Source organism: Arvicanthis niloticus, chromosome 20 (assembly GCF_011762505.2).
Source record: "Arvicanthis niloticus isolate mArvNil1 chromosome 20, mArvNil1.pat.X, whole genome shotgun sequence".
NCBI classification, from domain to species: domain Eukaryota; kingdom Metazoa; phylum Chordata; class Mammalia; order Rodentia; family Muridae; genus Arvicanthis; species Arvicanthis niloticus.
The window spans coordinates 38,786,154-38,814,131 of NC_047677.1; the positions used below are offsets into that span (position 1 = coordinate 38,786,154).

The 27,978-nt window shown below is 37.6% G+C and overlaps 1 protein-coding gene across 1 annotated transcript in view; it reads left to right on the top strand.

Annotated features, from left to right (window-relative positions):
• The window catches only part of Pcdh15 (protocadherin related 15), a 777,836-nt gene that overhangs the window by 399,761 nt on the left and 350,097 nt on the right, over positions 1–27,978 (top strand). Inside the window, exon 8 of the mRNA XM_076917096.1 lies at positions 3,794–3,964. Within this exon, the coding sequence (XP_076773211.1) occupies positions 3,794–3,964 (171 nt within the window). The remainder of the gene's footprint in view (positions 1–3,793; positions 3,965–27,978) is intronic.

Below are 27,978 nucleotides of genomic sequence, written 5' to 3' on the forward strand. Positions count from 1 at the left end.
AGATAAAAAATGTATGTGGAGAATTGTTTTGTTTACCTCACTCACAGTTTACAATGTTGTTTTTCCCCATTACTCCTGTCATGCTGTCATCTGCCCAGATATTGACATAGGAATGACACACAGAGAAGTGGCTGTCCAGTATAGATCACAAAGAGATCATGCCAACACCACGATCGCCAACCAATGTCTGAGGAACAATTTATTCACCCAATGCTTCTTCCTTGGGTGTCCCTGACAAACATTCTTTAGATAAACTCTAAATTTTATTAGAATTTAAAAAATTTTTTGTCAATAATTTATTTATTTTATTCACTTTACACCCTGATCATAGCCCTCCTCTCTCCTCTTCTCCAAGTCTCATCTTTACAAATCCTTCCTCACACTAACATCTCTCCTTCACCTCAGAGAAAGGTAAGCCCCTTGGGTACCAACCCACCCTGATGAATCTGGTCCCAGCAGGACTAGGCACTCCTTTCCCACTGAGGCCCAGCCAGGCATTCCAGATAAGGAAAAGGAGTTCCAATGGCAGGGAACAGAGACAAAGGCAGACCCTGTTTCACTAGTTAGGGGACGCAAATGAAGACTAAGCTCCATATCTTATACAAATGTATAGGGAGTCTTTGTCCAGTTCCTGCATGCTCCCTGATTGGTGGTCTAGGCTCTTTGAACCCTCATAGTCCAAAGTTAGTTGACTCTGTGGGTCTTCTTATGGTGTCCTTGACCCCTCTGACTTGCCCAATTCTATCACCCACCTTTCTAAGTGATGTTTGACTGCATCTGTTTCTATCCACTGCTGGATGAAGCCTCTCAGGGGACACTTATGCTAGGCTCCTGTCTGTAAGCGTAACAGAGTATCATTAGTAGTGTCTAGGGTTGTCTTTCTCACATGGGATGAGTTTCAAGTTGGGGCAGTCATTGGTTGGCTATTCCCTCAGTCTCTGCTCCATCTTAATCTCTGCACATCTTAGAAGCAAGACAGGTTTTGGGTTAAAGATTCTGTAGATGCCTCCCCCCTCCTCTGTAAGTCCTTCCTGGCAACAGGAAATTTAGTCATTTCCTACTCATTATGTTAGAAGGACACCTTATAAATACAACCTTGACTATGCAATGAAAGGTTTTATTGTGCTAATGAATACAACAGTAGCATATTATGATGAAAAAATGATTTTATCTCTGCAATTTTCCTTCCCGATTCTTATAACCTAAATTTAAAGACATTGTGCAAAATATATGACCCCCAGTTCAGAAAACTGCTGAAATCAACGCAAACCTAAGGACTTATCAAGCGATGTGATTACTAAATATAGAGTATCCTAGTGGACATATTGGAACCAAAAGAAAGCACATAAAGCTTGGATATTAGTTAATAACAATGAATTGTCAAAGCAAAATTAAATAGGTTTAGAATGTTCTATTGAAGGATATTGTTATGCCAAAAAGTTTTTATATCACAAGGGCTAGAGTGGTCAGCATGTATGTGGAGTTGAGGCAGGCATTGGGAAACATATACTTAATGGTCCTATTCACAGAAAACATAAACTTGTTTTATGCTTATGACTATAAGAAGTTTTAGAGTTTGAAGCAAGTCTTTTAGAAGTTTCTATTCCATTCCTCCCAGAGACATTGAGTAGAAAACTCAAATTTCTTAACCATAATATTACAAGGGAATGGCTCCTGGGCCACTGAAAGGGAGCAAGCCTCGGCTAGAGAGCTATAGAAAAGACTTACACCCCACAAGAGCAGAGAAGGCTCCTGAACTCAGTGTTCTAAGAAGAGGAAGGATAGGCCTTCATTTTAGGTATTCTGATTTTTACAAGAGTCAAGTTGGTCAGGGGCCTAGAGGCAGAGAGACATGCCCATGAAATTCAGGCTCACTGAGCAAACCACTAAGCCCACCATAATGATTCTTTATAGCAAAAATTTTATACTAATATAATATTGTCTTAGTCAGGGTTTCTATTCTTGCACTAAACATCATGACAAAGAAGCAAGTTGGGGAGGAAAGGGTTAATTCAGTTTACACTTTCCACATTGCTGTTCATCACCACAGGAAATCAGGACTAGAACTCAAGCAAGTCAAGAATCAGGAGCTGATGCAGAGGCCATGGAGGGGTGCTGCTTACTGGCTTGCTTCCCCTGGCTTGCTCAGCCTGCTTTCTTATAGAACCCAGGACTACCAGCCCAGGGATGGCTCCACCTACAGTGGGCCCTCCCACCCTTGATCACTAATTGAAAAAATGCCTTACAGCTGGATCTCATGGAGGCATTTCCTCAAGGGAGGCTCTTTTCTCTGTGATAACTCCAGCTTGTGTCAAGTTGACACACAAAACCAGCCAGTACAAATATCGTAGTTCAACAAAAATGCTAATTTGGGATATATAGGTCCTCTATATTATTCCCAATCCTGTGCAAAACACAGCTCTTATAACAAAAAGAATAGGTGATAATTTATTCTCAGCCAAATATGAAGGACTGACTGTGACCCAGAAGCTGTCATTCAGGTTTCTCTAATGATGTACTCCACTGTACAGAAGATCACTTGGACTTTATAGTCAAAACAGAATGATATAAATCAAGGCATTTACCAAGTATATCAGTGGGGAGCTCTGAGGAGTGGGTAGGTTACATCCAGGGTAGGGACAATCTCTGCTATGGATCTCACATTGTATCTGATTTATATCTGATAGCATTTTATCATTTTAGCTGTTGGAAACAAATAATCCACTAAGTTGGTCTATTCCAAAAGTTTCACTTCACAGTACCAAAGATTTTAGGTCAGAATCAGACATTGATAAGTTACTTTGAAGGAGACTAATGATGTTGGTCTTTAGTATAGCACACCCTCTGTCCATAACCACAAAATTGCAGCCAGTCAGCTGTCTGCAACATTTTCAATGTAAGTGGCCCATGCAGAAAAATTCAGTTTATACCAATTAAAAAGTCAGATTGGCTTCTGCAGTTAAGTCTTCACTCAGCCGTAGACTTCTTTCTACACTCTCTCTCTAGGGTGATTCCATTAAGCTAATGCCTAAGTAGATGGAAAACCCATGACAAATTTGTGTCATTTTCCCCCCGAACATAACGAAAAGTTCTAAACTCTAACACCCCAATGTGCTTTTAAGAATCTGGGTTTTCAGGGTCCTGAAGTGAAGAGGGACTTCACAGGAAGACTAACAGCATCAAGGAACCTGGGCCCTAGGGGCTTCTCTGAGACTGAGCCACCAACCAAAGAGCATACCCAGCCTGGACCAAGGCTCCAGCATCTATGTAACAGATGTGTAGCTCAGCCTTCATGTGGGCCCCCAACAACTGGAGTGGGGGCTGTCCCTAAAGCTGTTACCTGACTCTCGAATCTCTTCCCCAACAGGATTGCTTTCTCTGGCCTCAGTAGGAGAGGAAGTGCCTAACCCTGGAGAGACATGATACCCAGGGGGTCCCCACCCACTCAGAGGAGAAGAGCCAGGGGAATGGGGGGGGGGAGAGTTTGTGTGAGGAGGGACTGGGACACAGCAATCAGAATGCAAAATGAATAAATAGATAAATAAGTGGAAAGAAAAATAAACTGGGTTTTCAATATAAGTGGATAAAAGTTCTTCTATTCCCCCAACATAAAACTTGGCTTAAACAGGTTACTATTGATCATTTATTTAAAGAGAGAAAAAAAGAATAAATACAACTAAATTATACCTGATATTTATTATTATCTCATTATTTAATTTTTCTTTCTTTCTTCTTTCTTTTTCTCTTTTTGTTTTTGTTTGTTTGTTTGTTTGTTTGTTTTTACCCTCATCAGGACCGTGCACAAAATCTGAATGAGAGAAGAACAACCACCACCACCCTCACAGTAGATATTCTAGATGGAGATGACCTTGGACCTATGTTTCTGCCTTGTGTTCTTGTGCCAAACACCCGTGACTGCCGTCCACTCACCTACCAAGCTGCCATTCCTGAACTGAGAACTCCGGTAAGTACACTTTCTTTCTTTGTTTCTTTCTGTTTCTCTCCTTCTCTCTTTCTCTTTCTTTTGTTCTTTCTTTTGTTCTTTCCCATCTCTATTGACATCTTTAATAATCCCATTGAAGTCCCATCTCAGAACGCTTTGCAGAGAGTTTGGTTGATATCAAAACTCACTAGCAAAGAACTAAAATGATAGTTTTTGTATAATGTTATTTATAATATGTGGATAATGTCACAATGTATAATTTCATCCTTTACAAACTGGAAAAAAAAAACTCAAGAAAACACAAACTCTCTGACACCGATATTTAAGAAAATGTCCACCAATAAGTGTTATGTCTAGTTGCTAGCACATTCAGAAATGTTAGAGGTGATATTGGGCTCTCTGGAAGTAGGAGTCAACAAATCCTGAATATGTATCTCCACCCCTTGAAGGTATGTTTTAAAGAAACAGAAAGCAAAACATGAATAGATATTTTCCACACTCAATTCAGAGTTTTAAAACATGCCAGTAGAGCTATGCATTCCTGATGTTTGAAAGTCACAGTTTGGAACATCTGGGTGCCAGAAACACATACTTTAAGGGTCAAGATTTTAAGAAACCCCTATTCATGAAAATGGCATGAAAGACTCAGGAGGACAAGTACTATATGTTTATTCTAATGTGCAGAACCTACATGCATGCATGGATGGATGGATGGATGGATGGATGGATGGATGGATGGATGGATGATGAGTGGAGGATGATGATGTGTGGATTGATAGATGGATGGATGAATGGTTGGATGGATGATGGATGGGTGGTTGGATAGGTGGATGTGCAAGTTGCCAGATGGTTGATTAATTGATATATGAATGCATTGATGTGTAATAGATGATATGATGAGTTACCAAAGAAGAACTGTTTGAGAAAAGAATCCAGCAGGAATAGGGGGATCAGCAGAAGACAACTGGGGTGAATATGACCAAAGTTCATGATATACATGCAAAAATATTTAAGAAATAAGTCCACCATTTTGTATAACAAATATACATTTTAGAAAGGTAAGAAAACAAAAAACTAATTGTAACCCATTCAGGCATCTACTTAAAGTTAACATAGTTTCTTTTTTCTCTCAGATGTGCGTGTGTGTTGTTGTTGTTGTTTCATAGAGGTTAAATTCCAAGTAGTCATCTCCCTGAATTTCATTATTGGTCCAGTTTTCTAAGTTCCAAAAATAACTCCCAGTGTTATAATTTGTTGGAAAAATCTTTGAAGCTTTTATCAGTAATGTGAAAACAGAAACAAAAATTTGGAGTATGCTGTACTTACATGATAATTTAGATAATAAAAGAGAAATGTTTTCATTTTATGTTCTTATCCAGTGTTGTAGATATTTTTTAGTGTATCTTACATGTATGAGAACAGAGTCTATAGTACAACTATAGTGTACAAACAACCACTAAAATATTGACCTGAATGGTCAACAACTATATAAAGTATTAATGTTTTGATGCATATTGTATGATAATAAATTTTACTAATTTTGAGATTAGATGCTTTGATCTGGTATATGGCCACAGACAATGGCAAAAATTTTTACTAATATTGAAAGGTAAAAGACCTAACAATCTTGTATAAAAATATAAATACAGGCAATTTAATTTTATGTCTTGAACTTAATATTTGATTTTCAGTGAGAAAAGTACTATGAGTTGAAAACAACAGTGTGTCTTTGTAATGTTTAATGGGAATGGTGAAAGTATTTGTCTATTAATTTGTTTCTGGGTTAGTTAATGTAGCTTCTGAAACTCCAACAAGAAGGATTATTGGCATAGGAAGAATTATACTCATCAACTTGATCGGGAGACTGTTTAATAGGACTTAGTCTTTTGAGGAAAGGCTGAAGCTATGGTTTGAGCAGCAGTATACCCTGGAGTTTTGTGAAGAGCTCAGAGCACACTGGGATACTGATGAAGAATCTTATTCTTTTGAGGTTAGAGAAGCCAGATAAATGATAACAATGTCTAACAGTAATATTCAATGTTCAGTTTGGCACAAACTCATAAGCACTGAACAGATATTAACTGAGCCCATATATGTTTCTTTTGCAGAAGTCCTATTATTATGCAAATTTTACAGACGAGCCTTCAAAGAGTTTATGTAATTTCCCTTGGTACTATGAGTAAGTGAATATATGTGACAAATTATACACTGTGTGTGTGTGTGTGTGTGTGTGTGTGTGTGTGTGTGTGTGTGTAAGTTAACATGTATAACCAGCGATATCCATTGCCTGGATGGTACCACACTAACAAAGAAGAGTCCCGTGGTCTCTGTGGCATGTGTTAAGCTGGGCATTGATGTTGCCTGTGGAAACCAGATGCCAGATGTGCCTTTGCATCTCCTTCACCATCCTCACACTACACATGATAACTTTTACACACTGGATATTAGTACCTAAGGAAGACATAATTCAACTTTAAAAGTTAGTGGGGTTTTTTTTTTTCAACTGGCAAATCTGTTCCTTTGCTCAGAATGTATTATTATAATACAAGGAGAGAACTGATATCTGGTCAAGAAATCTCTTACACATTCATTCTCTGAAAAGCAGTTTGAACAGACATGTTCGGGCCTCTGGACACAGCAGATGTTTTCTTGTATAAAAGGGTGTTTTTAAACAAAGAAAATAAACACTTTAATGACAATAAGTATCTTTTAGATAGCTTTTCAAACCATGCTTTATAAATTAATGCTACATTAAAATTCTAGAATAAACTATCATTACACTTCATATTTTAATTTTTTTAAATTTGTTTTGTATGTATGTGAGTGCCTGTGCCTATATGCCTGGTGCCAGTAGTGATCAGAGGCAGGTCTTGGATCCCCAGGAACTGGAGTAACAGGCAGTTGTGAGTTAAATGAATGGTATGCGTTCTGAGAACTAAATACAAGTCCTTTATAAAAGTAGTAAGTGCTCTTAACCTCAAAGCCACCCCTGTAGTCTCATATGTCATCATTCTAAGAGACTGATTCATTCCTTAGTGCTCTGTTAATCAAAGAGAAGTTCATATTTACTTCCACAAATGTATATGTAACTTAATTAATAGTTACTTAGTAGAAATTGTTTGTATTGCCACCCAGAAAAAAAGGGAGGGGGTATGTTTACTTCCAAACACAGTGCCTTCAAATGATAATCATTTAAAGTTTTCATCAAGCCATTATTTTATTCTATGAAATTTTGAAGAAGCATCTCAATTTTGCTGCCTCTAGTGCAGTAAGCATGTTTAGCATGGGTAACTGTAGGGTGTTTTGTTTAGTTGTAGACAAGCATTGTTGAGGAAGTGTCTAAATCTCAACTAAGAAGACCATATGAGAAAGGATATGTTTAGGGGTTTATGTGTTCTTACACATCATTATTACTCTAGATGTATCTCAGGTCAAACTGGAGTTCAGTTTTAAGTTTAACATTCAAATAGCTTCATTTATGTCTTTTCATTCTCTCTCTTTATGCATGTACATATAGTATATATTTATTATATATTATAACTAGTATATAATTAATATATAATTTTAGAAATTTACAATAAGTAAGATCTTGCTATTCAGAGTGAGAAATTATTGATGTCAGTAAACCACACATGCTGACTTTAGTTACATGCTGGCTAACCCTTCCTCAAACTAATTCTTTGAATCCCAAAAGTCCTTTCACCTACTCATACCTGTCTTTATGAGATAATTTTCAATAGTTACCATAGTGATATTCTTAATTCTACTATAGTATATACAGAATTTATCAACTAAAATGAATTATTTTAATGAGCATATGTTTAGAGATAAAATATTTTATAAATGTAAATTTTGTTTTCTACTAGAGAAAACTATATTCAGTGAAAAAAATTAATGTCTTTAGGGACATTAATATTAATAGTGTTTAATATATTATTTATATCTGGTATCAGATAAAAAAGTCATAGATAGTTCTAGGCCAGTTATTTATTATTAATTTCATTATTAATTTTATAAACAAAATTAATTTATATCAACTGAGGACTGATATTGTGAGACTCCATATTAGTTACAGAGCCTGGTCAAATAAGATGAGGAAAATCTTAACAAAATAATGGGTTTTTTTCTTTATAAATTTAGCCTTATTTATCAATTTTAAAGTTATTATGCCTATAATGTTTGTCTTCTATTTTCATGAATAAAACCTCTATAACTAGGTGTGTAGAATTCGTTGTTCATTAATTTAATTCATTCTGTATCACAATGGGTCAAACTGGAGTTGTTTTTATGTTTCACATTCAAATTTCTGTTAATATGTTTTTACATTTTTGTGTCTTCTTACTTAAATATGAGCAAAGATACAAAAAAGTTTGATGCATTTGCTTAAAACTGAGTATATGTATATGAATATATATATCAATAAACAGTGTCAATCAACAATATATTATATACTTTAATATTATATATTAAATAACATTTATTATTTATTATATATTATATATAAATGTTATGTATTATATATTATATATTTTCATATATGATATATTACATATATTATACAATTATAGTATTATATATTATATATATTGTTGCTTGAAAATTTTTTTGTTGAGTATTTTATCTGTAACTAGATGCTCTGACTCGCTACTTTTTTGAGTTATTGTGCCACATGCTTTTCACTATGTGAAAATGAACTGCCTATAATGCAAGAAAACCCTTTTCTCTCTTTGGTAAAGTCCTTTGGACAGGTTCTCATAACACCCAGCTGCAAATATCTCCACTGCAGTCTACAAAAGAGATCTAGTTTCCACAAATCTGTCAAAAATAATTCCTTCTGCTTGTTTATATTGTCTTATTCTTCACAGCTACTCTGTCCAGTATGATGGGATTTCCAGAGATGTCCAACAATGAAAATGTCTTCTCAGGCCATACTCTATATAAATATTCTACAGGCTGAGAGCTCACACATCTGTGTCTTTTTCTTTCCACATTTCTTTTCTTTCCCTAAAGGGCTTTGAATTCATCTTGAATATTTGGTTGGTTTTATTCCTTTTGCAAAAACTTATATTTTTTTCCTAATCTTAAATGTAGAGCTATCTAGATTTCTATGTTTTTAACTCTTTTGGGGGGCCTTAATACAGTTTCTAGTAAGACTAACTTAAGCAACACCACATCAGTAAGTTCTGTTTCACTTGAATTAGTCTGTGACTACATCTCTGAGTCCAGTTCTATCCCTATCTCCCCAGCTGTGCCTTCTCACTGTTCTGTAGTTATTGCCTAGCTCAGCAGAGATCCATTACCACCCTTTCTGACTAACTGGGATGTGCCCAAAGCCACCGTCATTTTACCTATTAAGTGTGTTCATATATGGTTGACTCCATGCACCATGCAAAGAACAGACTAAACCAATAAAGACAGCTATACTACTCTCTGTCCTATCACAAACAAGCAAATGTAAAGAGCTTGTGTGTGTGCGTGTGTGTGTGTGTGTGTGTATTAAATCAATGTGTGTGACATATATATATATGTCACACACATTGATTTATATATATATATATATGTGCACACACATTGATTTAATATAACCACTCATTATAAAAACAGCCATATTACTTGTATATTTTAATTCATTTAAAGTAGGGGCATGTCCCAATTTGCCTGTCCTTTTTCTAGTCAAGGTGCCCTTTAAAGAGGATTCAAACAACCCCCATAAAGTAAGCATTTTGCCTGGTTGCCATAGCAAGCCCTAGGTGTCTTAACACACCGCTCATCATGCCGCCTACCCATTTCAATAATGTCTCAAATATTGAACTGACCCACTGCTCAATCTTTAGGGCAATTCTTCTCAATGTGTTTTCCCTGGAGTTTTTAGGGGCCCTTGTACACATGCTTGCAGAAGAAACAATGGTGGCTTAGACCATCTACAGCACAACTGATAAACAACACATCCAGGTGATATATGGTATGTGTCCCCCAAAGGTCAACAAGTGAGCAGAAGCCTCAGATTCAGGTAGTAAAAGCCACGGCTCATCAACTGGGGTGACAGTAACAGAGATCAAAATTTCAGGCAGCACCATCTCAGATGTACAGCTCTAACACTGCTCTTCAGGGATGAAGGATCTGTGATAGTTGTGTTAGATGCAGGCTCTATCAGAGCATCACAGTAATAAGACATTGCAATCTTTGGTAGAACAGTTACACTCTGAGAAGGAATTGATTTTCTGAAGTCTGAAGAAGCATTAAAGTAATGATATTTCAAGTATCATGATTAGGTACATCTTTACTTGGGGAAAAGAGTTCCAAATATTAATTCATGTGAATTCTTCATCTATGTCTATGTCTTCACATATGGCTATGACATAGGTGCCAAAGTAGAAGATGGAAGATGTAAACTATGTTAGGTATAGGTTTAACTTTTCCTTGGCTATGTATTTTTGAAACTCTCTGATGGCGTCCCAAATTGGTTTGGAAAGAACTTATAGAGATGTTTTCTGCCATAATCTAGGACACTTTCTAGTAAGTCAATATGAATTGAAATTCTCAGCGGTGTTAGGAACCATGCCACTATCTGTAGAGTCTAGGGGGAAATGTCCATCACATGTGATGTTCATGGGGTACCAGTAAAGTAGAATTAAGCAATACAACTAATTTCTAGTAAAGGGTTTAACAGTACTGCTTATAGTTCTCATTGTCAATGTCATATGTAATGTGACAACCTGGTAGGGTGTTCTTGAAGTGACTCATGACAAGAAATAGGTAATTTAGATTAATTTTTAAATATATGACTATAATTAATTTGAATTTCACCTTTGAAAACTGAGTTGTAAGTGTCAATGCTGCCTAATTTATTCTGATTTGGTGTTCCTCGTTACGTCAGTATGACTTTAGCCCTTTAAAAGGATTGAGTACCTGTGCTCTGTATTTTTTAAACAGCCAGGTGTGGTACTGGCAGGCTTGTGTTGAATTAATTATGCAGTATATTATCCCTTTGTGCAGAGGAACAGCTGAGGCAAAATGCCACAAGGTAATAAATGCCCCGAGCCAAAAATATATCAACATGCCACATTCAAAATGTCAATGGGAGAGCATTCAGCCTGATCCTTTTTTTGTTTCCTAAATAGAACTATAAAAACAAAAGATTTTAATAAAGTTTTCCAAATTGTCCTGTTGACCTCCCACCTTGGGAAGGTGCCTCAAGGCTTTGTATTACCATGGGTTTGCTCTGACAACATTGGATATTTTGCCTTTTCACATGGATAGAAAAATAAACGACAATTGACTTCAATTATAAAAGAAAAGGCCACTGATTAAACACAGTATACAGAAACATCTAAACATTGTCCACATTAAAAACAGGTGGGTTCAGCCAGCATCAATCTAGATGGAGAGGAACTCAAAGCATTTCTACTAAAATCAGGAATGTGACAGAGAAGGTTACCCCTTCTCTTCATACCTATTTGATATAATGCTGGAAGCCCTAGCTATAGCAATAAAACAACTGAAGGCTACCAAAGAAATGCAAGTAGGAAGGGAAAGAGTCAAAGTAACCTTATTTGTATATGATGTTCTTTCATACATATGTGACACCAAAATTTCCACCAGGAAATTACTACATCTGTAAACACCTCAGAAAAGTACCAAAATACAAAATTAATTCAAAATAAATCACTATTCTTCCTATTTACAAAAAGCAAATGATCTGAGAGAAGAATCAGGAAAATAATACCATTCACGATAGCCTCAAAATGATAAAATATCATGGAAAACTAATCAAATAAGTGAGATTTTTTAAATAATAAACTTTTTAAGACATTGAAGAAAGAAACTGAAGAAGATACCAGAAGATAGAAAGATCTCCCATGCTCATGTTTTGGTAAAAATAATTTACTAAAAATGGCCATGCTTCCAAAAGTCATCTATGTATTCAGGACAATCCTCATAAAAATCCATCAAAATTCTTCAAAAATCTTGAAAGGGAAATTTTCAGCTTTATATGAAAATACAAACCTAGCAAAACAAAACCCCAGGGTACCTGAAACAATCTTAAATAATTAAAGAGGTACTGGAGGCTTTACCATCATCAATCTCAAATTGTAGTATAGAGCTATAGTAATATAAAAATCATGTTATTGACATAAAAACAGTCATGTTGATCAATAGAATCTAATGGATGTCCAGCATATGAAGCCATACACCTATGGACATCTCTGAGTTTTGGCAAAGAAGTCAGATATAGACTCTGGAGAAAAAGACAGCATATTCAACAGATGGTGCAGGCCAAACTGGATAGCCACATGTAGAAGAATGCAAATAAATCCATACTTATCACCCTGCATAAAACTCAACTCCAAATGGTTCAAAGACCTAAATATAAGACCAGATACCCTGAACCTGACAGAAGAGAATGGGGTGGGGGCAGGAATGGAGAGAGTCTTGAATTCATTGGCACAAGAAAGGGACTTCTGAACAGAGCACCAATAGTACAGGCATCAAGACTAAAACTTAATAAATGGGACCTCACGTAACATAAAAGTTTCTGTATGGCAAAGGACACTATCTTTGGGACAAAGTGGCAGCCTACAGGATGAGCAAAAATGTAATGGAGAACTAATTTTTATAATATATAAAGAACCAAAAATAAATAAATAAATAAAATTGAGAACACAAATAACCCAATTAAAAATAGGATGCAGATTTAAACAGAATATCCTAAAGAGAGGAAAGAGATCATAATGAGAGGCAGTTAAAGATATGTTCAACATCCTTAGTCGTCAGAGAAATGAAATCAAAACCACTTTGAGATCTCACCTTCTATCCATTGGCATGATCAAGATCAATAAAGCAAATGAGAACTCAAGATGGTGAGGATGCAGAGTAAGAGGGGCACTCATTTATTGCTGGCGAGTGTGCAAAATTTGTACAACCACTGTGGAAATCGGTATAGCAGTTCACCAGGAAGCTGGGAATAGACCTGCCTAAACACACAGTTATCTTACTCTTGGGCATATACCGAAACAACTCAATGTCCTACCATCAAAACTATTGCACAACTGAGTTCATTACTGCTCTATTCATAATACCCAGAAATTGAAACAAAATGTCTCCCTATCAATGGATGGATAAAGAAAATGTGATGCATTCACACAATGGATTATTATACAGGTGCTAAAAAAACAAAATGCAGAGGTAAATAGATGGAGGTAGAATAAAAATCATGTTTTATGATATGTTATATGTTATATACTCACTTATATTTGACTATTAGCTGTTATGTCTTCAATAAGCAGGCTAAAATCCATATAATCACAGAAGTTAGATTTGGAGTAAGGGACTGTGGAGAAGTATTGGATCAATCTAGGAAGGGGAAATAGAATAGATAGTTGCAGATGGATGGGGAACTGGACTTGGAAGATTAAACTGGGAGCAGTCTGGAGAGCTAAAAGTAAGGTCCATTAAAGAGAGGGTATAAAAACCTCATGCAATAGAAACTTTCTAAAACATAGACGGTAGTCTATATTTTACCTATATAAACCTATATTTTTAAATCTATATTTAGATGGACAGAGGCCCAAGTAGACATCTCTCATCACCCAGTTAAGTTACGTTATGTTAAATGAAATTGTTGCCAAAGGGGTCCCATGGAAATTCTCAAACAACTGAGGCTATTGCCATGGCTGTTGGTTGCCATGGCTGTTGGTTGCCATGGCTGTTGGTTGCCATGGCTGTTGGTTGCTCTCCACATACTGATGGGAAGGCTCTATTGCTGTAGACAATACCTCCACAATTCACTGAATCTGCAGAAGTCAAGCTGGTGCCTAATATAGTACCTTCAGCCCTACTATCTAGTGTTCATGGTACTGGATATCTATCACACACTATCAAAGGAGAAAGGTAGACACCAACCCAGCCTTAATCAACAAAGACCCCCTTAGCTCTCTCATTAGCCATTTGATAAACCTCCATACTAAATTTCATCATGGCTGTACCAATTTACACTCTCATAGGCTATTTATAAAAACATATCATTCTTTATAAAGCTAATTAATTTAATTGATTTATTAACATTCCCCCTTTCTCCTCAATTTGGGGCAAATGGCTTTCAAATACCTAGTTAAACATTTCAATGATATCTGATTATGTTAAGAATATAATCCCAATTTTCAAATATGGCTTCAGAGAAAACATATGGCTTTTTAAGCCCTGTCTATTGTGGAATTCTTTTCCAAGTCTCTTTCTTATTCCTTTAGCCTCCTGAGTTTGTGCCCATTCCTATGCAGGACACTTCTGAGTCTCTCCAGGGTTGATAGATTCTCTTCATTCAAATCCAGGTTTGAGAAACCAAAACCATGCATTAATTTCCTGGCAAAACTTTGTAAAGTAGATTACAGCACCAAATTAGAGGCCCCAAATGACTGTTTTGTTTTGGATTTTTTTTTTTCAGTTTTTAGTTTCTATGGAAAGGTGAAGAGAATTTACCACATTTCTATTAAAATTTCAGTAAGATTTTTCTCATCCTTGCAGTGGTTTTTGTGGTGATGTTGATGGTTTGAGGTAAGAATAATATCAATTAATAATAACGACAGTTAATTCTGTCTTCCTGAAATAGAAAAAACTTGACATTTTGAATAATCAGAGAATAATTACCAGAGACCCTGTATTTATTCATAGTGATAGTGTCAAAATGGTAATGAACACCCCAAAACCTCTATGTCTCCAAAGTAGAATTTGACAGTGAATTTATATGAAGACATATGAATAGACCACTTCCTAAAAAAAATTACTCTTTGGGTGACATTTTCATACGCAAGGAAAAGCAAGGAGGAGATGTGAGTGGATTAAAGAACTCTGCAGGAAGCATCTGAATGTGATTTGAGAGTCGTAAAAGCCAGTTTGCACTTATCAGTATGGCATCCATGCACCGGGCTACAAGTTATTAAAAACACTATTATCTATTCAGAGTACTCATTTCTCAGTCTGTTTGCTTTGATATGAAGTGCCACAAATAAGGAAGTTCTTGGGTTGAATATTTAGGTTGTAAATATGTCTTGTGTTCAGAAGCAATGTTATACCACACACTGTTTAAAAGATGTCACATGCCAGATTGGTAAATCACACTGGGGCTAAACTTATGTTTTCTGTACGCATTGCAAGATGTATAACCTATAAAGTATGTGTGTAATGACCTTCAGTTACACTGTTCTAGGGTCAGACTGGCTACTGTAAGATAGTGGTACATTATCATATGCAGAGATCTGGAGATTTCAAAATGATATGCAAATAGACATCAAAAGAGAGCCAAGATGATGATCATTTGCTTCCAAAATAATCGAGCTCCAATAATTGGTTTGCAAATTAGCTATTTGGGATATGAATCATTTTTGTAATGATGATTAAGGAAACCACCACAAACTCACTTATCTGATTTTCAATTTTAAGTCTATAAAAATATATACACATTTCTTTGGGTAGAGGGAAATGCACTTAGAGTTTTACCATGGAATGGCAGAACAATGTGAATCTCAGAAATTCTGTGAACTATAAAGGCCTCTGATTTCATGGCTGTGTCTTAGGTGGTAAGGCCACTCTGGGTCAAGGATGATGTCTGTTCTTGAAGACTCTCCCCTCCAGAGACTTACAGTACATAACTCATCATTCATTAACTAAATTTAAACATGAGCATACTTCTTATGTTTTCTTTACTGTGAACTAAAATTAATTTGGGGAAAAGGGAGCAAATGATCCAAAGAAAAGACTGAGTTCAGAGAGGGAGCTGACTGTGTGCGTTCCTACAGTATGTGATAATTTCTATACGAGACACAATTCTTAGTGTGTTTAAACCACAGCAGAATTACCAGAATCTGGGTAGGTTTAAACCAGTACATAATTGGTTTTTCAATATTCTAGAGTGTGGAAGGCTTAAGATCAGAGCTTCAGTATAAAGTGTGTGGCATTGGCTGTGTTCTCACAGGATAAATGAACATGGAACCATTCTTAGACTTCTTACTCACCGTGGCACTAATCCATTGATTACAGTTGGAGTTTTGTCCCTGTTTCACTCTTTTAACAAAGGCTCTACCTCCCAATTCATCACCTTGGGATTGAGAATTTCTCAATGGACATGTTTTAGAGAGCCATGTATCTTCAGATGGTAGCACAGGTGGATCTTAGAGTTCAGAGAAGCATAACTGGATGTTATTTCACGTGCTTTTTGTGCACAGCAGTGTACCTATGCATGACCCAACCTGACTTACTGATCTCTTCCCTACTTCACGCTTTCCTCCCTTTAATTTTTCCTTGCTTTCTCTACTTTTATTGTCTTTCTGTACCATCACCATCACTGTCATCACCATCACTATCATCATCATTATCATCATAATCATCATCATGAATACTCAAAAGCAGATATTCTCAACTCTGGGTGTACCTCCCTCTCTGAAGAACTCCCCACAACAACGATGATTTCATAGCCTTCTTCAGTATTTGATGATTCATTTAGGATCCATTCTCATTTCTATCTAGGACTGGTTAGTTATGTCTTCTTTGATAGTGACAAATTTGTAGACAACTTCAATTACCTCATAGAGAATTGAACCAAAATTTCTGTTCATTTGGCTTTTGGATTAAAACAGAATTAATATACACTGATGAAACCAATGTCGTTGAAATGCTTATCACTATTGTGAGGATTACATGGGGTTATGGACCACTGATAAAATACAAAAAAAAAGAATAAAATGAATAAAATGATAGACTGTACCAATTACTTACTTGGATCTTTGAGCCTCTGCATAAAACACAAACTGGAGATGTGAATTTCCCATCTCCTCTCCCATTAAGGGCATGGCGATCTCTGTGTTGCTTCTTGTCTTAAAAGTGGGTTGTGGTATAAGACAGCCCTGATGAAGCTGGCATTACAGGCACTTCAATATCATGGACTTACTGAGGTTGGCCAGCAGTGATGGACAGGTCTGCAAGGACAAGATCAGCACTGTACCTTAAAAGTCACTCTTACCTTTGTGAAGAATTCAACCTTTATTTCTGACCTTTACGGAAGCCAAATGACTTGGGCATCAAAAAGCTACCTCTGACTGAAGTAACAATTTCTTCAACTTGTTCTTTACTCCAGGCTGGGCCTTTGATGTTATCAGTTTGTCACATATTTGTTGATACACTTCCAAAGAATTCTAAAATACACCAGAGCACATTAGTTATACACTTCATCAGCAGACAGTTGATGTTGGTCTTGGACAAAGTTGAACAACTAGGCCCTGACACTTATAATTGCAATCATAAGGTAGTTACTTTTTAAAATAATGTTTCATTATGTTCTATGATCAAAAAAAAAAAAAAACCTACCACCACCACCAACAACAAACATTAAGATTTAACAGGCATCTCTATCTAGATACAAATGTTCAAACCTACTTCTTAAAACTGAATTATCAGGGTTTCCCCACCTAATCCATTCTAATCCATTTTATATTTCTTATTTACTTGTTTATTCATTGGGTTGTCTTAGGGATCTTCTGCAGTGGAGGCTGGTTTTGAGCTTCTGATCCTCCTTCCTCTACCTTTTGAATGCTAGGGATTATAGGTGTTTGCCTAAATGCCTGGTTCTAATCTATTTTTATTGAAGTCCACTTAAAACTTGATTGCCGTTTTAACTTTTTCATTCCTCTACTTAATCCATTGACCTCCCATAGTTCTCCTGAGGTCTGAACACCAAATGAGCCATGTCACCTGTTCGAGCGTGTCTTGCGGAAAATGCCAAGTTTCTAGTTTACGTTTTGATGATACTCCAAGACAACAAACCAAATTATGGTTGTGTCTGTATATTTCCTTACTCGTTTTTCTTAGTCGATATTTTTGTTCCTACAATGAATATGAAAAGAAATAACGTTTTTTTTATTTTTATGCTGATTTTACAAATGTTACTGCATATTTTTACTTTCGAGAAAATAGACTTAAAACCTTAGTACCTCAGTGAGGCTGAACTTACAATCTCACTCTCTCCTGACACTGGGCACAGTTTCCTCCTAGCTGCAAAGTAAGTTGTTTTTAATGCAATATGTCCAGTGAGTGTGTTTTTAAATAGAAATTACATTTCTGACATCAAGCACAATAATTTTGGTTTAGTTAATCTCTTAGCATCAAAAATAGGAGGAGAAACAAATAAGAGAAGAAAGCCGAAGATGAAATAGGGTTTAGCAAAGCTCCCATCCCTAAACCAGGCCACGGCAGAGTGCTGGCTGCTTCATCAAAACATCTTCAGTAGTAATGGAACAGATTCAGTCTCCTGAAATACTGCACAAACCACATGGTGCTGTCTACATTCTTTCAACATGGCAGATACTGACAGTGCCAAACCTTGATTGCTCTGCACAGATTAAATTGACAAGGCACCATTTCCTGACTTTCAGTAGACTTTTAATGAGATAGATGTCCTTAACTTTATCCAGTGGGTTGGGTTTTTTCCTCTCACATCATTTTTTAAATCATTTTTTTTTTTTTTTTTTTTTTGCACAGTCTTGCACAAGGGGCTATTTTTACCTTCTCTTGTCTTTGTTTTGATTGTCTGTAGACCCTGTGGGGAACACTGCCAGCCCAAGTGGCATAGCTACTTTTATTTTATTCATATGTATGTGTATATATATGCATGTATGTATGCATGCATGTATATATATATATAGAGAGAGATTTTATACATACATATACCTAATATGTCATAAATATATAAATATATTCCATATTAACTTCCCTCCCCTGCTGGGTTAAGAGTGTGGGTCCTGCATCTGCCCTGCCACAGGGCTAGGGCTGCTGGGGGAGGCAGAGGCGTGGGAAGTTTGACTGCATTCACCCCACGCCAGTGCCAGGCAGGTGTTGGGCTGTGAGAAGCCACTGCTGAGACACTGATCTGGGGGGTGGGGGAGCACAGACTGAGGTCCTGGAAGAGCCAGAGCTAGCTCATCTGGTTCTCGGGCTCTTAGGCACCCAGGCACCCCTGGAAGCCAAGGAAGAGCTGAGAACAAAGTGGGGGCCCGCTGGCTGGAATGGCCCATGGCCAAAGGGGAGAGGGGGAGAGACACTCCGGCTGCACCCCACGGGAAGAGTCCTTGGCTTGTCCCACTGGTCGGCTGGCTTGTGGCTAGGAATGCAGAGAAGTCTTCTGCAAAAGATTAGACAGCGGCTCTGTAGTTGAAGGCTTTCTCCATTGCTCCCCATGGTGGATCCTGATGAAAGAGAAACAGCCCATGATTTTAAGATGTTTATTGTCATGGTAGAAATTAGAAGAGAAACCATACCTCCTTTTTTTCAGGTCAGGCTTGAGGTTAAATACCTTTTGCAGGGAGCAAGGTCTGGGAAGGAAAGCTTAATTGGCTAAGCCCTTTTGGCCTTTAGATATCTCATTAATATGGAGATCCATCTTGTGGCCTTCTACCTGTGGAGCGGGTAGCAGGGGTATTGCCCTTACATGAATGAAAAACACAAATCTATGGAGGGCTGAAGCCTTGTGTCAGGAGCCTGGAGTCTGGGGGCATGATGAAATGCCTGCTGTCCCTTAGGGTCACCTGCGGTCTCTCCTGGAGACACTCAGGATCACCTGGGATCTCTGGTGGTTTCTAGCCTGTGCTCAACCAGAAACCAGGCTGCCTTTCGAGGTTCTACACTCCCCTGGAAGATACGGCATGCTTAGGACACAGGATTTGAATTTGAGCTTGGTCTAACCCTAAAGAGTCCTTCCTGTTTAGCTTCTATGGTACCACAAACTACTATGCTAGAGACCAAAAATAGGAAGCAAGAAGTAGTGCCATAGCTGTGCTATCAATGAATCACAACAATGACCAGCACCACAAGATATCCCTAAAGATGTAGTAGTGGCACTCATATGCTGAGGTAGCCCATAGCTGACTAATTGGACTTAAGGGGCATTCAACATGAGGGAACTAATATGGAAGTGTATCCAGGGCTAAGGAGGGTGAGTCTTAGAAGAGAGCCTAGGACCTTACTAGATCAATATACATTGATCTACACTCTAAAGCTGGCCTTATAGCCACAGGTAAGTGTAGCCCTCATCCCTTCATCCAAGATGCTTCTCTTTAAAATAAATTGAGCCATTGTTGAGAAACCCACAACTGGATACACAATGCAAAGGCCAATGCAGCCTAGGAACCCCAGCCCCATTGGAAACATGTACAACCCAACTCCTGTAACCAAGGCTCAAGGACCATCTCTGACATGCTGATTTGGGCCAAGGAAAATCTCAAGGGGTCCAACCCATAGTTGTAGAACATAAGGCTACTAAGGACTGCTGAGAGAGGGCATATTAGCCTCTCCTACTTTGCTAATTATTTATCCAACACAGTATAGTCAGCACCATATAGTATACACATAAACAATAAAAACGAACGCAGCAGGTTTTATTTACTACATATATGTGCAAACGTGACACTAGTAAGAAAAAGATGCTATCCATTTGAGGAGTGAGGGGGGTAAATGGGAGGGATTGGAGGGAGGAAACAGAAAAAAGAAATACATTTTATTTGAAACATATTTTAATAATACACTATATATAATGCATATGGTATACGTTTATATAATGATATTTTATTTACTTGGTGTAATTATATTTTATTTCAAATGTATTTTAAGTTATATTTTATTTATAATATATTTTTATTTTATTTGAAATATATTTTTAAAGAGCGAAGGGAAAAGGAAAATACAGAGTTTGCATTGCATGTGTGCCACCTAGTTTCACGTCAACTTGGCATTAGCTAGAGTCATCTGAGAAGAAGGAACATGAACTGAGGAAATGAAGTCAGGTGTCTAGGCAGAGCTGTGGGGCATTTTGTTAGTGATTGATATGAGGAAGGCCCAGTACTTTGTGGGTGGGGCCATCCATGGACAGATGCTCCTGGGTTCTGTAAGAAAGCAGGCTGAGCAAGCCAGGAGAGCAAGCCAGGAAGCAGCACCCCTAAGGACCACTGCATCAGTTCCTGCCTCCATGTTCCTGTCCTCTTTGAGTTCCTGCGTAGGCTTTCCTCCATGCACTATGACTTGGATATATATGAAAGGCAAATAAACCCTTTCCTCCCCACGTTGCTTTCGATCATGGTGTTTCATCACAGAAATGCTAATCCTGGCGAGGACTGAACTCAAGAAAGTACACATGAGCTTCTGTCTTTTATGTTTAAAAACTTAGACGCTAATTTTTAAGTGTTGCGGCCTTTTGTAAGATTTCAGCTGTTTCCCCTACAATGGACACTCTAAGAGGATTTTGTCCTCCATATGTTTCTCTCTCTTCTACCTCCTTCCTTCCCCGCCTCCTTCCCCATACTCTCTTTTCCAGTTCTTTGAAAGTCTTAGAATCTACCAAAGTTACTGAAAGAACATATTACAATTTCAGTGCCTGGACAAAAGCACTTCTGTTTCCTTAGAGCTAGGGTGAAGCAGGCAAATTGATAGTTCCCCTGTGATGCGGAGACCAGGGCTCCCTCGTGGATAACTAATGACATCATTTTCACTATGGATAAAGGGTAAAATATAAGAGCTTTACTGAAGCCTGGACATAACAGAGGTTTTCAGTAGTAAATGTCAGAGAGCATCCAGCCTGCTCACAAAATCAGTACCTCTGATTGGCTCCAGAAATCAAACTAATTGAAGACTCTGGTGCCAGCACCTTTAAAGAGTTGAATTAAGACCTCTTTATACTGATGGCACAGGTGTTATTACTTGCATTGCCCTAGCAAAGAAGATATTTTTGAAGAGTTACTAGATACTTTATTTCTTTTATACCTGCAAGATTACTTTGAATTAACGGCTTGATATTTATCTGCAATTATATAATAGTCATACTATGCTAGCCCAGGCAAGAATAACAGCTTAATTATAGAATGCATGATTCCCAGATTTATTAATCTCATTATTCTTCCTGGTGTGTAGTTATCTTGGCACTTGTTATATCTAAGTGTGATTTAAAAGTACTACTCAGAGGAAACTGGTAAATAAATTCTAAAATAAAAAGGCCTAGCCTTCCTAGCTGTGGACTTCGCATGTGTGGATCGCCCTGAACATACAAAGCTATGTGAAACATGCCAATCCTTCTAGAACAGTCTGGTGATAATTTTACCTCATGGAGAGTTTTTAGGTTTTTAAAGGCAGTGTTCATAGTCATAAAGTTTGTGTTGTCATCTCTGTAAGTCTAAGCTCAACTTCCTTTAAAAATAGAAGATTATCCATAAACCTTTCAATTTTATTTTTACCCTATGTGTAGTCAAGAGTCTATGAGGTATTGTTTAGCTGGAGGCTTTTCTGAAATCTTTATTTCCTTAGATTTTTATGCCACACTAAATGTTCAAGCTGTTGCTACAACAAATTCTAAATGCTGCCAGGATAACATCTTTAAACTCCTCCCTCTAATCAGAGACAAGGCTTGATGTTCCTTCATGTAATGACTTCATGTTGGTTTTAGGACATGGTGTCACAGTAAAAATTTGATTGACATTTCAACAATTAAAAAAAATATATATGTATATATATTTATATACATATATATTCGTATATATATGAGCAGAAAATCAGCTGTTCAAGTTGTAAGCAAGGTTATGTATTTTCAGTTTTATGAACAGATAAACAGTTTTAGCCAACCGGGGATTACAGACAAGGAATCCACTTTGCTGCCCACCATTATGATAGACTCCAAGAAGGCATCCTGGACATTACACAAAGAATTAATATTGCCAATCACAATCACTTTTGCTTTTGCAACACCTGTTGTCCAGTACACATCAGGAAACTGGGCAGCTGCTTCATTTAAAACGCTTGTATGCAAGATCTTCTTTGAGAATCTACGAAAAGGCAGACAATGAACCCTTGAGGGAGACTGAAAAGTCATCAACAAGGCTGAGGACCAGACAATAGAAACAGACAGAAAACTGCAGACGAAATCAAACAAGGAACAAAACCCTCACTAAATGAAGGTAACAGATAACCGATAACACCTTATAGCATAGATAGTGTGAACTCTCTTTTATGAGCTCTCTTTTATGAGGATGAAATCAAACAGCAGAATGAAAAAACCCACTTATTCTAGGCTACTCATTCAAATATAATAATAAAATATCAGATATGGAAGGAGAAGAGACTACTGTTACATATCAGGGTTTGTCAAGGACCACGGCAACAGTATAAAGGCTGCATGGAGCAGAGGTGAGTGACTTTGCCGGTGACCTTGGCTTCATTGTCATGAATTAGCAGACTGTAGTCTGGGAAGTTTCTCGTCATAATTGGAAGAGAAAGGAATGTAACGCTGAAACAGGTTTTCATCTTGTGTGTAATTTGCAATGTAATGGCTTCACCGAAGAGAAGATCTTGCCTTAATACCATTTTAATAGGACATGTCTTTCAGCCATGTCAAAACAAGTTCTGATGAGCCAAGGATTTCCAGGAAAAGTCTCAAAGCGCCACAGAAAGCTGACTTTCTGCCACGGCCCCTCCCCCACCTTGATCAATCACGTGGCTCCGCGCAGTCATCTGAAAAACAATTTAAATAAATGTCACTGTAAACAACCGAAGCACAGAAAGGTTAAAATTATAAAGATGTGAGTTCCAGGTAATTAATTTTTATATATCTGAGACTGCTCTAAGAAGGGCAGAAACAATTAAAAGAAACGGCCGCTAATTGAGTAAGTGATTGAGATGCGAGAGGCCAATCAGTAACACTTCCCTCAAAGAAATGGAGACATCTAGACTCAGCTATCAGGACCGAGTGCTGGTCTCTGTCATATCCCACTGGCAAATTAATTGAATGCTGATGCAGAGCAAGTTTTCTTATTACCTAAAATGACACTATTCACACACTATTTTTCCATTACAGAGCTCTTCCCCAGTCCAAACCATCTCCTAGGAAGATGTCTTAGGAATCAATTTTGTTATTAGCATACAGCGCTGCCTTTTGTATTGCATTTTACCGAGAGAGATGAGAAATACTTTTAAACGGTTATTTGAAAGCACATTTAGATGTCGTCACCGTAGTGAGGGAGGGGAGCACAGTAAAGACACTGTGGATATAACTGTTCCATTGAAGGGAGGTTCTTTTTGTGGGTAAGAGAGAGAAAATAGCCAGAGGCACCTGGAAGAGTCCAGAGCAGAAAGAAAAGAAAGCAGGCTGAGTTTGGCCAGGGGTAGGGGTACAGGAGAGCAGGAGAGAGTAACAGAACTAGCAGGAGAGAGAACAAAGGAGTAGAGATAAAAAAGCACAAGCAGAAAGTAGCAGGGATAGTGAGCTAGCTCAGGAGAGCACAGGCTGGCCAAACCATGTAGATTATAAAGGGAATGTGTATAGTCCAGTTTGAGCTCATTCCTAGACATATGGAGGGCCTGAAATTTGGCAGTCACTATCTAAATATTAAGGTCCTTAATTTCCTTATATAAATATGGATTCTTTCTCCCAGTAGACCATACACATACTGCTGTGTGGCTATGCTTCACAGAGTATTCTCTCTCAATCTGTAACAACTGTCACTCAGTTGTATATCCTAGTGTTAATTTGCATCTCTCTCCAGGATGTATTTATTGTGTTTATTTTGATATCTAATATGTAGCAACAGAGAATGGCAAGGAATGTAGACAGGAGCGGTTACAAGGAAGTTTACGAGTATCTATTAAAACACGTTATCTTAGGTGTCTAACAAGTCCTTGGAGATGCTGTAGGATGCACAGAAGTACCTGGAGTCCAAGCTTAGAGAATTAGCAGACATCTTGGAAGACAGCAAGCAGACAGAATAACACGACAAAGATACATATGTGGGAATCAATTTGTTCTTAAAGCTAAACACTCATGAGTTTAGTGAGACTCTACAGGCTGGACTGGACGTACAGAGGAAATGAAAAATCAATTTAAGCATGCGTGCCCCAAATCTAAAGCTGTGTGGGGCAAATCTCTACCTCTCACATTTAAATAAACTCTTCTAGCCTGACCATTTGAATAGCATCAAACTCACTGCTCACTCTGCCTGCCCAGGACTTCAATCTCAGATAGGTATCATTTTGATGCCTTCAGAATATGCGTCAATTTTGTCACAGTCACCCGTTGTAATAAATTAAATAAATCAAGCCCGGTGGCATGTTCAATAATACCCGCCCTAATGTTCTGGGTTTCCAAATGAAAGACACACACACACACACACACACACACAGCCTTTATATTTTGATATGCCTTAAATAATACAACTGCTGGGCCACTTCCTAATTTCCATGTGATTAACCCACCTCCCACCAATAATTGCAAGTTATTGTTTACTAAATTCGATAACCTACGTTGGCTGCTCTGGACTCAGAGGGCTCCCCGATTGGACCCTGCTCTGTGCCACATTCTCCTGGTTCCTTCACATGATAGCCATGCCTCCCTGTCCTCTACTCTTCTTAGGCAGGACATCTCTCCTCTCCTCCCAGCTTGGTGAATCTCCTTCTTCTCCTTTCTCCTCTCCTAGTCTCAAACCCACGGAAATTCTCAATTCTCACCTCCATCTGCTCTGCTCAACCGTTGTCTGCTGGCATCTTTATTTACAAATCAGAACCAGCTGGGGACAGAGTCCCTCAGTGTCTTATGTGCAGACATCTGTATGAGCAGTTTTGGAGACCATAATTAGCTACAGTCTCCGAGCTCAAGAGTACCTTACTGTATGTACTGTTTGTATTGTTTAGATGGTTAGTTCTGATCATCCATATGCCACAAACAACCTAGAGTCACCTGGAAAGAGACTTTCTATGATGGATTGCCTAAATCAGTTGCCCCCTGGACATATCTGTGTTTATTGATATGGGATGACGACCTACCCCATCATAGGTGGAGCCATTCCCTGTGTTACTTATTTGGAGTGCATAAAAGAGAAAGGGAAATTAGTGAAAATCATATATGTATTCATTTATCGAGGCTCTTGTTGACTTTTGATTTGGCGTGACAAGCTGTTTTAAGTTCCTGCCATTTTGACGCCCTCGTTATGATAAAGTGCAATGTAAAATAAGCCCTCTCTTCCTTAAGTTGTTTTCTGTCAAGGTACTTTATCACAGTGACAGGAATAAAACTTGGACCATTCCCAGTTAATTAGAGAAAATTCCGTGCATTGAAAATAACTAGCATTTTACTTTCTACTCCATTGCCTTTGCAGACCTTCATAGAATCTTTATAAATTTCTCCAACACCAAAAAGGACATATACCTTATTACTATTCTGAAGCCCCTTCAGTCAGCTTGAATGGATGCTGGGTAAAACGTGACCCACACCAGGCATCTCCCAATCACCTCTACCTACAAATTTGAAGAATCTAACACCCACCGCATACACACACCACACACATACATTTATATAGAAAAATTAAAACACACCTTTAAAACTGTATGATTTTTGTTCAAGCACTTGAAATATAAATTATGTGCATCTATGTAATTCCTTAAACATTAATTTTCCCAATTAAGTTTAATTTTTAAATAAGCAGCGATGCTTTTTTTCTTCACTAGTGTGTAATTTTAAGTAATCGCATGCAACAGGTATTAAGCAACATTTTGTACATATTAAATTCACATGTGACTGGTTCTCTCACATATGTAACTGGTTGCCTGTTAGAGCAGCAATTCTGCCTTCAGGCTGTTGTTTACCTTCAATACTTTTTATGGTGAAAACAACTGGCATTTCGATATAGTGTGTAGATCACTAGCTGTCCATCATTCATGACTGCTTTTAGGGCTTCACATTCTCAGTATTTGTTGTGTGGGTTTAAATGGCATCCTGGGGGCCAGAGGTGTAGCTAACATTCTCAAGAATGGTTGGCTGCTCTGACAGAGAGAATCTGGGTTGGGTTCTCATCACCTACATGGCAGCTGGCAACTGCCAAGAATTCCAGTTCCGGGAAAACTGGTACCCACTCCAATGTATCAGTTTTTGTTCTATTCAACATTTTTATAGAGAGATGTAACTGCACTATAATTCTAAAACTAGCGTGTGGTGTTCTCAGGACTGGAGAAATGGTTCATTGGAGTTTGGTTCCCAGCACCCACACCAGGCATCTCCCAATCACCTCTACCTACAAATTTGAAGAATCTAACACCCACCACATACACACAACACGCACATACATCTATATAAAAAAATTAAAACAAACCTTTAAAACTGTATGGTTTTTGTTCAAGCATTTGAAATATAAATTATGTGCATCTATGTAATTCTGTAAACATTTAACAGCATTATCTAGATTTTGTCTTGTTTCAGTTTTGAGGCAAGGTAAAAAGTAGCCTAGGATGACATTGAATTCCTAATTCCTAATCTTCCTGCCTTCAGCTCCAAGTTCTAGAGTGTTTTATGTGGTACTGAAACCTGAACCCAGGGCTTCCTACATGTTAGGTGGTTGAAGTACACCACCAGCCCTATCTCACCTTCCCCAATTATTTTTATTTTATATTTTATTAGATAATATTTCCAGAGCAGTGCTACTTTATAAAATTTGAAAATACTATGCCATTAGGATTTTTTTTTAGTACATTCTGAGGAGCATATAAGCAGTGAGGACGTCTCTGCTCACCTGGTATCTTTAATTCATTTTCATTGCCCTATTTAAACATATTCATCTTTCCATCTTTAAAAGCCAACTTCTTTTGCTATCAGATGACTTAAATTTCAGATAGCACTTTCTGTCAACCTTTCTGTTTTCTACTTGATAGCATCATTTTGAGTGAACATTAAAATAACAAGATGTATTTCTCTCCCCAAAGATCCTTCAATCCACGGTCATCGGTATTCATCAAATTACTAGTACCAATAGAAATAACTTTAATGTCAATATTGGTTGTCATGCTATTAACTTAGTCCCCAAATAGCTGTTCATGAGCATGGGAGCTGGGTTACTTTTTTTTTTCTGTCTTGTTGAAACAGTGAGAGCACTAGGTAATTTGACAGCTGTATAATTAATCAAATAACGGGGTACAGAGTCAAATCTTGCAGGAACTATAAATAGAATGCATATCGATGGGTACCTGTAAAC